We start from the raw sequence: 10453 nt of genomic DNA, 5'->3' as shown, positions 1-10453 counted from the left end.
ACATCACCCTAATCCCGGCTGTGCAAATGGGGTGAGCAGCGTGCAGCATAAAGCTGTTCCCAGTGGACACTGCAGGAGCGCAGAAGCACCCCATCCCATCCCATCCCCATCCCCATCCCATCCCCATCCCCATCCCATCCCCTTCTATCCCATCCCATCCCATCCCATCCCCTTCTATCCCATCCCATCCCCATCCCCATCCCAGGTTTTGCCCCTACAGAATCAGGGCGATCACCTCTCAGGTGCTGCTTTATACACTGAGCTGAAGACACAGACCCTCCTGCACAGAGCATGGACCAGGCTGCACAGACAGCTGGAACAAATTACCTTTTCCCCTCTGAAATGACAGCAGGGCACCGGAGTGATGCTGAGGGCTGAGAGCCCAAGCAATTAAACTCTCCCAGATGAGGCTTTTGTGGTTGTGGGAGAAGTGAAAGGGAAAATATGATGGGCAGATTCTGGAGTCTCTCTCTTCTGTACAGGTTCCAGCACTGCAGCTCTGAGGACGCCCATTTGCAATGCTTTTGGGGTGCAGAGATGAGGGTGTTTGGATCAGGTGCTGCTCTGAAGGCCTGATGACAAAGAGACAAAGCGAGTTTCTGAGGATGGGATGAGCCAAAGATGCTTAAATCCCTTTGAAATAATTTAAATTGAAGGATGGATCTGGCTCTGAGTTACAAAAGACGATTGCAATAGGCAACCCCTAATAAGAGCCTAAAATGAAAGGAGCAATAATACAGCTTGAAAAATCCCATTTTTGTTTGTTAAGTAACATGACTCATATTGGAAGGTCTTTTTTTTCCCCATTCAGGATCCTGATTCACTTTCATGCATCCTCTACTTCTGCATGAGACCAGCAGCAGATTTGTCCTTGGGTAAATGGTTTTCCCCATAGAGGGATGTTTTATCTGTTCTCCTTCCAGACTGGGAGATAGAGCAGATTCACTGCCATTCTCTGCTTCCTCAGCAGGTTTTCAGCTAATGCAGGAAAACAGGAGCAGGGTTGAGAATTCGGGGGGGGGAAAAACTAAATCCTGATGAACACAGGCAAGAAAATCCCTATTTCATTTAGATTCTGGGAGTCCTCTTTGCAGCTGCTGCATTATGGCAGCTGAAGGGCTATTAGCAGCTCTTCCTTTTGGTGCACGCCAAGAAATAAATCCTTCCTTTTGAAGCCAACCACGTTCCAGGTCAAACACTCACATGGTCCACATCAGCACAGCTCCAATGGACCTGGGTTCAGTGAAATGCTGGTTGTGAAGCTGGGAGAACCCTAGGAAATAATTTGCAGGAGAGAAGCTTTTAAGAGGTGGCTTTGCTCCACTGCTTCCACAGCAAGCGGTTGGGTTTGGCAGTCGGGATGTTGGTTTTTACAATTAAAATGAATGGGAATATACAGATTTGGTGCCAAATACCACTAAGAAAGTGGTTTCCTGTACAGGGGCAGCTCCTGACTCTCCTGTTCCTACATGAAAATGAAGCCAGGACAGACTGGAGCCACTGCTCCCTGCTCCCCCTGTGTCCATGCTGAGAGCCAGGCAGCAAGATCTGCATCACATCCCTCCCTATAGGCATATAGGGGAATGAGGGAATATTCCCCATTGTCAATGCAAGGAGCAGCACTGGGTGCTACTCTCCCTCTGTGCATCATCCCAATCCTGGGCTGGGGACAACCTGGAGTTCCTAGAGCTGAGCAGCCCTGTGAGCCTCAGCTGGAGGCTTTGGGCTGAGCTGGAATACATCACCTCCATAGAACATAATGGGATGGGTTCAGACAGGCTCCTTCTGAGCCTCCCAGCATTGAGTCAGACCTGCTTGTCCAGACCATGGCCTGGCCTCTCCTTGCAGAGGCACCTCTGAACCCTGGAGTCATCCCAGGGCTTTGCTGGATCCTGTTATCCCCATTCCTGCCTCCATCCCTGCTGCAGCCCAGCTTTGCCATCTCCACTATTTTACCCCACAAATTAAAGGTAGGAGGCGGATGTTAAAGAATTCTCAGTTATACTTAGAAAAATACACCAAAACAGAGAAACCTCCCTCAGCTTCCTGTGCCCACACAACCATCAGCAGTGCTGGGATGGGGCTGAGAGTAGCAGGAGGGCAAAAGGGGCAGCAACAGCACTGGGGCTGGTTTTGCCATCTCCTCCTTTGGATGCAGCCCTTCCTGCCCTGGGCTCAGTGAGCAGGGTCAGAAATCCCCAAATAGGCAAAAAGGCACAAGGAAATTTCTCTGTGTACACTCTTCATCATCCGGCACTGGGATACAGAGAAGCCAGAAAGCCCCTGAGTCCTTCAAGCACTTTTTAAAGGGGAAAAACTTGGTGCTGCAGCAGTTTCCCATCAAATATTCAAGGCTTGCAGCCACCCAATGCTGAAGAACTGTGCAAAAGTGCTGGAGCACAGAGGTAGGATCCAGAGGGCTGCTTTAGCACCATTGCAGTGTCGGAGCAGTGCAGGACCTGTTCTCTTTCGCAGCTGCAAACACACCACGCTCAGAGCCCAGGAGCAGGAGCAGCCCCACTGAGCCTGTAGGAACAGAGCAAAGTTTGGGGTTAAAGGGGCAGTGCTGAGCCTGGCCTTGTTCCCATGGCTGCTTCTGGGATGTCTTCCCTTGTTGCATGCACTGTGGATGAGCTGCAGCACTGCATTCAGTCCTATACGAACAAAGTTGGGGTGAAGCACAGAAGGTGATGCAGGTGCAGTGCTGCTGTGACAGCCGTGGTGCTGTGGCTGTGCTCAGTGCCCGGCCCCAATGCAGAACACAGGGCTCTCCAAGTGCTCCACTCACCGCTCGATGATGCCGTTGTTGAACTGGAGGTCGCACGTTACTGACTTCATCTTCTCCAGCAGCTCCTGCATCCTGCACAGACACAGCCCAGCTCTGAGCATCCCCCGGAGGAGCAGAGGAGATGCCTCCATCCCCATTCACTGAATTGAAAGGGAACCTGGCAGCACAAGGGCATTGCATAGGGCTGCACACAGCCTCCCACCTCCACCCCAGCTCTGCAGAGCCCTCCCACCGAGCTGCCCCATGGCCAAACTGCCCCCGACACTCACTGCAAAGCCATCTCCTGGCGTGTTTGGCTCAGGGGAACGGGTGAAGGCACTGCAGGGATCAGAGCCAGGCTGTGTTTCTCTGCCATAACCACCTGTAGGAACTTGTCCAAAGCCTGCAGAGATGCAGAGGGTAAAGCTCAAACACCCCACGAGCTGCTCATTGTTCGTGCCCTCCGTGCTTACCCCAGGGTGACAAAGCACTCAAGGAAATGATGCAGGCAGGCTCACACCCAGCCCACCCTCTCCTTAGGATAAACAGGACAACCCAACCCATCTACACACCAGCCCTGCTGCAGCATGTCAGCTAATCCATCACCACAACCAAAGGTGATGCTTCAGCTTATTGAAGCACAAACCCATCCACCCAAATCCAGTTTTAGAGCAAGAGTGGCACTGCAAAGGGGTTCACCCAACCATTGCTTTGCTTGGAGGGGAAAGCAAACTCCCAAACCTCTGAGCACAAAGCTAGAAACTCCAAGTGTGACACCAACACCCAACACAAACCCTGCAGCACCCACCAGCTGCAGGCAGCCCTGGCACTCGCTGGCTTCCACGCTGCAGGTGCTGATGTGGTTGCTGAGCCTCTTCAGCTGCTTCTTTATCTCACAGACTTTCCTAAGAAGGGCAAGAAGAGCAAATGTTGCAGTCAATGTCGGTCACACCGTTTGATATTCCTTTTCATTCTGCTTTCTGCAAGCCTTGCCGGATCTGAGTTAAAATCCCCAAGGGAAAGCAAAGGAGTGTTGCGATTAGGGCTGCAGCTCTGCTATCCAAACAGCACTAATAGCAAAGCAATTAATTAGGGAAAGTGCTGCTTTAAGTGGGATTGGGATCATTGCTGCTGCTCATAGTGCACTGCTGTCCCTGCTGCTGCTGGGTGCCTTGGGGTGAGATGCACACAGTTGTATAAACAAAACCCTTTTGGTTTGGCCTTAAAATAAAAAGGGAAGAATATTTCAGGTGAAACGATCCACCTAAAACATCCACATCACCACAAAACGCTCAGGGATAGACTCCAAACAAGGCAATTACTGCTGGAGTGAAACTAATTTTAAAGAACCAATGGTGACTCACAGTTCATTGTGCCCAAGGATGGAAAAACATGTAAAAATACCCCAGGAAATAACAGCTGCTCTCCCCTCCCCTGCTCTCTGCTGCTGTGATGGGCAGCAGGTTGTGCTTGAGCAATGCAGGGCAGCCTGCTCTGTGTTTCAGACCCCAAACACCACTTAACATGAGAGCAGACATGGGGAAGGTTTGCTCATGGTCACACCGAGCTGCTGCTCTTATATTGCTACTTTCTGAGTCCCTCAGCAGCAGTTCTATGGGCTCCATCTCCATTCACATCCTAGTGTCAGATCAGTGGCCCCCCATCCCCATTCCAACACCAGGTCAGTGGCCCCATCCACAGCCCAGTATCAGATCAATGGCTCCATCTACATACCAATGTCAAACTAATGTCTCCAGCCCAACACCAGGTCAATGGTCCCAATTCACATCCCAGTGTCAAATCAATGCCCCATCTCCATCAGACTGATGGCTTCATCCATATCTCAATATCAGATCAATGGCTTCATTCTCATCCCAATACCAGGCCAATGGCCCCATCCACAGCCCAATATCAGATCGATGGCCCCATCTCCATTCCAACACCAGGTCAATGGCACCATCCACCTCTTAATATCAGACCAATGGCCCCATAATCATGAGCTGGACCCATACCTCATCCTGCTGCCATGCAGGGCCAGAGCCTTCTGGTACCTCTGTGCACACTCCTCCTGGAAGATGAGTAGCACTTTCCTGGCCAAATGCCCCAAATTCACCCTGAAACCAGGAGATGAACAGGAAAATGGGCATGGAAACAAACACTGGTTGGTTCCTATGGAGCCACATGCTGTGCATGTCCTTCCTCAGCCTGGATGAGCCACAGACATGCTGCATCCCATTGGGATGCCATAGCAATGCCACTGTGGGGCTGGAAGGGGGGTAGGTGATGCCACTCACTTGTCCAGTTTGTGTATCTGCTCCTCATTGTAGCCCAGTGCTGTAGGACGAAAGGCACCATCAGAGCAAGCTCAAGTTTGCAACCCAATCAGTGTGTGCTCCTATAATGCCCAGGGGCTCTTCAGAGCAGCAGCCTCCAGGGATAATCTCACATAGCATAGAAATACAAACCAGCAAAGGGAAATCATTTGTTCTCTTCCAAACTCACCCGGACACATCCTGGCCTTGCGGAACTGCTTGTAGATGAGCTGCATCTTCTCCAGACAGCACTCGATCTGCTGGATGCTGTGAGGTGTGACCAGGAAGGAGGTGTGAGGCCAAAGAGGATGAGACTGGGGTTCCCTCACACCCGAAATCAAACTGAAAACAGCTGTAAGGGTTTGGGTAAAGCACCTACAAAACCCTTGTCTTTGTACCTACAAACCTTTTGTCTTCGTGTGCTTGTTGCCCATGCTGCACCAGTTCGGACACCATCCCATCCAGAACCCCTTGGAAGTCAAAGATGCTGTGGGAGCACTGGGAAAGCTCCTCTGCTACCTGTAGAGATCAATGGGAGGAGGTGGGGGTCAATGGGAGGTGGGGGTTCCTCCCAGTGCTGCTGGCACCCATGGGTGCTCCCTCCTCCCTCCCCCCTGGTTGCTCACCCTCTGCAGCCGCATCTTCACTGCAGCCACATCCTTCATGGCAGGCAGTGCATTGCCCCCAGGAATGGCCTCGTACCTGCAGGAAGCCAAAACAGAGCAATCTTGAATATCCAGGGGGTGAAAACAAGCCATCACCCAAGCAGGAAGAACATAGGGCTGTCCCCTGGTGAAGCTCAGGGCACCCAATGGGAGCCACACGATGCAAAGCATTAGTTGGTATGAATCTGCTTGTGTGCAATTTGTTCCCATATTGTTCTCTTGTGCAGCTGGCACAGGCTGAGAGCTGCTGAAGCCAGCAGAAATGAGCCCAATCCAAAGGCTGTTGGTAAAGGATGGATGAGCATCGCATCCAAAGGCGGCATCAGTGCTTTGGAGCTACATGAATTCAGCTGAAGTCAATGGGAACCATGTGTCTGCATCTTTTGAGATGAAATGGAAATTAAGAAGCTTGCTGGATTGAAAAGAGGAGAGGAAGGCAGGCCAGCAGCAAGGCACTTTGCACTGCAACAACGAGATAATAAGCAGAGTAAACCTGGGTTACTTTAGACATTATGGGGTTGGTTTTGCCTGGGGCAGAATGCTGGGGTGGGTGCACCCAAAGAGGGCAAGGACGGCCCCAGGCTTATTATTATTGGAGCCCCTCTGATGAGCACAAAGGACACAAAGGGTTTTGAGGATATAAAGGGTATAAGAGGGGTAAAATTATAAAGGACACAAAGGGAATCCCATTGTAGCTGGTTCAAGACGGCTGGGAGCACCCCAGGGCTGCTCTTCCACTCTGGGATCGTGGGCTGTAAGAGCCCCATGGAACCTTTTGCACTTACAGCCCCTGGGTCTTCGCCTCCATCAGCTGCAGCCCAGACAGCACCGTGTGCACCCCTCTCCTCTGCTCCAAAACCCTCGAGCACTCAGACCTCAAGTTGCCACTGCCAGGAGATAAAGTAATTAGAGTATTAGAGCCCTGTATGCCAGCAGCTTTAGGGCTCATGGGGCTCGGGGAAAAGCAAAGGGTAAGAAAGGAGGAGTGCTGGGTGGGAGGGTGCTGCTCTGCAGGGAGCGAGGACACAACATAAGGAGCCCCAACCCAAAGGGAATGGATGCAATGGGGAAAATACACAGTGATAATCCTAATGAGGAAGATGATGATGACTCCCACTGAAGCAGGGGGTTGCCTGGCACTCACATTACCCAGTGCAGCCCCCGCACTGTCAGCTCCTGGCACCGTTGCAGCTCCTGTGCGATCCTCAGTGTCTGGTGCACAGCGCCCACTGCACTCTGCAAAGCAAAGGGATGAAGAGGGGGCTGTGTCCGCTCTGCTGGGGCTCCCCACGTCCCCCCCCATCCTCCTTTGCCCACCTTGGCAGTGCTGCAATCAGCCACCACGTCCACCTTGGGGATGAACTTGGGGAAGTCGAGCGCAGCTGGAAAGGTGGAGAGCGGTCAGAGAGATTCAGGAGGGACATCCCAGCAAAACCAAGAGCTGCCCATGCACCGGAGCACTGCAGTGCCCGAGGCTCAGGGCAGCTCTCCAAGGCTGGAAGTGGATGACCCCTGAGGTCCCTTCCAACCCAAGCTGTTCCATGGGTACTCACGGTCTCTGTATCTCACACCCACCACATCCTCAGGCTGCTCAGCACAGCTCAGCAGGGTCAGAGAGTTGTGCCGGGTTGTTCTGCAGAAGTTACGGGCTTGGAGGTTGGGGTCCAACTCATACGGGTGGCCTTCAAAGAAATATTCTTGGTGGTGAGGGATTATGTCTGTTTGTTTGAAGACGGCATCTAAAAACTTGCTGGTACTAAAATGGAGAACAAAAAAATAAGGAAGGATGGGGAATGAGCCATGAGCTCAGCACTGATTTCCACTGCTTGAATTGCAAACGTCCTCTTGTAGCACAACAGCACCGAGGCCATGGAGGAGCTGAGCCCCCCAACCCACCCCCAGCCTCACTGTGCACCCTCACGTGTTGTAGGAGTGGATGTAGATGCGGTGTGAGGACGCCTGCTGCAGGGAGAAGACATCAACCACGATCCTGTGCAAAATGTCATTGGTTTCTGCAAAGAACTGATCGAAGCCCCAGCATTTCTCCTGATCCACCTCCAGGATGTTGGCCAGAATGGGGACGAGCTGATCCTTCAGCCCCCTGCGGCAGCAAGAGGAGGTGAAATGAATGTCTGTATTGCTGCAGCCATGTGCAGGGCACCCCATAGGGACACTCACACTGACAGCTGGCAAGTGAGGGGCAGCTCGTAGCTCCACTCGATGCTGCCGTTCTCCTGCCTCTGCACGCCTGCAATGGCCCCTGGGGGCTTCTCAGTGGTGATCTTGTACCTGGGGTGCAGCAGGGAGGGATGTAAAAAGGCACAGCTTACAGCAAGAGCACAGAGAGGGGGGAGAGAACAGCCCAAGGAGTGTACACACATGGTCTCCTTGTTCCTGCGGGGTCCCCCAAAGGGCACGAAGGGCAGCCGGCCTGTGGCAGCGTGGTAGAAGGTGACACCAATGCTCCATAGGTCGACGGTGACACTGAATGCCTTCTGCTGTGGCTTACGCAGGACAGCACGCTCATACATGTCGGGGTGCTGCGGGATGGAGCAGAGCATCGCTGAGCCCCATAGGGTGGCCATTCAAAATGGCCCTTAATGGTGGAGGTGGGTTGATGGTTGGACTGGTTGACCCCTTTGAAAGGGGCTCTGAGCATCACTGCTGGATGGAGGGATGGATTCAGTCCCCCTGTACTCACCAGGTACTCCTCGGTCCCATAAACAGACACAAACTTCTCATCATCCTCCAGCTCTCGAGCAGCACCAAAGTCAGTCAGTTTGTAGATGCTCTGCCCGTCCTCCCCCACCAGGCGCATGATGTTGCCTGGTTTGATGTCCCTGTGCACGATGCCGTTCTCACGGAGGTGGTTCATCCCTGCCACTGGGATGTGTTGGGATCAATGAGAGAAGGGCAGAGGTGGGGACAAACCCTAAAGGTGGCTGCATGTTAATGGGGATCACATCAGGAATTGGGGCTTTGGGTAATAGGGAGGAGCAGGGAGCACATAGGGATGCACAGCCCTAAATCCTCAGCTGTAGGGTAGAGTCCATCCCCAAAGCTGTTGGAAAGGGAAATCCTTTAGGGGGAAAGCAACACTCCCCAACCACCCAGTGGTGCCATGCATGTAGTTTGGCCCCAATGGCTCTGGGACAGAGACGCTGCTCACCCACACACTGCAGCACCACAAGGAACTCGGGCTCAGCTAAACCAAAAGCATTGGCGGGGTCCTCAAGGACGCTCAGCAGGCTGCCACTGGAGCAGTACTCCATCACCAGCACCTTCTGCTTGCTGCTGCCCTGCAGGGATGCAGGGTGAGCTGTACAGACCCACCTTCCCACCCCCCCTTCCTCATCATCAATGGGGCTGTAGGATTCTGCTTGGATATAATGCAGGAGGGAGGGTCCTGGTCCTGCTTACCATCTCCTCCACTGCAAACAACTTGACAATGTTCTTATGGTTCAGCTTCCTCAGCATCTCAAACTCCCTCATCTGCACCTCCTGCGGCCGCAGGTAGCTGGCTTTGTTGAAAACCTTGACAGCAACCAGCTCCCCTGATTTCTGGGCAAGGAGGAAGAAGAAGAAAAGGGAACGATGGCTCAACCCATCCCTAACAGCACCATTAGCCTCGCTGCTGCTCTGGGTGCCAATGATACTCAGCACAGCTTTGGCTTCCTGCACTGCAAAAGCAAACGCTGCTGCTCTGCTCTGTTTGCTTCCTGTCGTTGCACCCACGTGGCACCCACGTTCCTGCAGCGCTGTCAGAGCTTTGCAGTGGGGTGGGGGCACCAAGCGCTGTGCTCTGCTGCTCCACACTCACCTCTACCCCAGACTTTAATGAAATAGAGAACAGCAGAGCTGTGAGTCTATCCCAGTGCTGGTGGGTGGGCACACAAATGGCCCCTTCCTGATGCTGGGGGAGCAGCACAGCACAGAGCTCAGCTCACCCCAAAACCAGCTTGTATCCCAATAGAGAAAAACAGAAACAAAGCCCTGGTAACACACAGCAGGAGGGCACAGGGGTTTGGCAGCCCTGGGGTGGCTGTATCCCCCCTCCAACCCCCATATCCTCACCTTGCTGCGGGCTTTGTAGACACAGGCCGTGGCTCCTTGGCCCAGCAGGTCGTCTGTGCTCCAAAGGTAATTGGGGGTGCTCTGCATCGCCTGTCAACACTGTCAACGCTGCTCCCCCTTTTGCTGCCAGCAATGCACACAGAGCCACAGCACGGCTGCACGCACAGCACGGCTGCCCTCCTACCTGCACATGGGAGGCTGCTCTGTGCTCCAGCAAACCCCGCTGCTCGCTGGGACCTGTTGGGACCGGCAGCGCAACGCAAGGAGATGCAACAAAGTGCAGGCAGAGAGAGCTGCAAGGTGGGGAAAAGCACCTCCCCGCTGCAGAACAGAAACCCACGGGATTGCAAAACTCGCTCTGCAAGCATCGGCTGCGGCTGGAGGAGGAAATGCTTCAGCTTCCTGCTTGAGAGAGAGAGAAAAAAAAGCATTCCCAGAGTTGCAACAGAATGCAGGAAGAGTAAACGGTGCTGGGCATGGCCAGCATGCAATGCTGCATGCAGGGAGACAGGGGGAAGGGCTGAGGTTTGGAGCAGTGCTGTGCTCTTAGTGTCCTCAATGTGGATGTGCAGATGGAAGATGGCTGCAGAGATGCGATGGAAAAGCCTGCAGCCCTCAAGTGGAGATGGGTCACC

General features: G+C 53.2%; 1 protein-coding gene across 3 annotated transcripts; it reads right to left on the bottom strand.

Annotated features, from left to right (window-relative positions):
* Positions 1 to 1984: 1984 nt before the first annotated feature.
* Positions 1985 to 10014, bottom strand: IKBKE (inhibitor of nuclear factor kappa B kinase subunit epsilon). 3 transcript variants are annotated; one of them, XM_015885389.1, is made up of 20 exons: positions 9819 to 10014; positions 9165 to 9305; positions 8914 to 9043; positions 8446 to 8627; positions 8124 to 8284; positions 7923 to 8033; positions 7666 to 7845; positions 7298 to 7500; positions 7062 to 7126; positions 6889 to 6980; positions 6530 to 6631; positions 5706 to 5781; positions 5486 to 5598; positions 5270 to 5346; positions 5062 to 5101; positions 4780 to 4881; positions 3576 to 3672; positions 3058 to 3170; positions 2789 to 2860; positions 1985 to 2526 (listed from the first exon to the last, which is right to left on the bottom strand). In XM_015885389.1, exons 1-20 carry the CDS (start codon positions 9903 to 9905, stop codon positions 2493 to 2495), a joined length of 2178 nt encoding a protein of 725 aa, XP_015740875.1. In that variant the 5' UTR covers positions 9906 to 10014; the 3' UTR covers positions 1985 to 2492. The 3 variants fall into 3 exon arrangements, with proteins under 3 accessions (XP_015740875.1, XP_015740876.1, XP_032305165.1); XM_015885390.1 differs by lacking the exons at positions 8914 to 9043; positions 9819 to 10014 and having other exon boundaries at positions 9165 to 9250; XM_032449274.1 differs by lacking the exons at positions 1985 to 2526; positions 2789 to 2860; positions 3058 to 3170; positions 3576 to 3672; positions 4780 to 4881 and having other exon boundaries at positions 5078 to 5162.
* Positions 10015 to 10453: the final 439 nt, after the last annotated feature.

Source organism: Coturnix japonica, chromosome 26, assembly GCF_001577835.2.
Source record: "Coturnix japonica isolate 7356 chromosome 26, Coturnix japonica 2.1, whole genome shotgun sequence".
NCBI classification, from domain to species: Eukaryota; Metazoa; Chordata; class Aves; order Galliformes; family Phasianidae; genus Coturnix; species Coturnix japonica.
This window is presented reverse-complemented; position numbering and strand designations above follow the sequence as displayed.

Coding starts and splice junctions, on each gene's coding strand:
- IKBKE (XM_015885389.1), bottom strand. CDS start 9,905: ATGCAGAGCACCCCCAATTACCTTTGGAGCACAGACGACCTGCTGGGC. Junction 4,882..5,061: donor CAGATACACAAACTGGACAA/GTGAGTGGCATC, acceptor TCCTGGTTTCAG/GGTGAATTTGGGGCATTTGG. Junction 3,171..3,575: donor GCCAGGGCTGCCTGCAGCTG/GTGGGTGCTGCA, acceptor GCATCTCTGCAG/GCTTTGGACAAGTTCCTACA.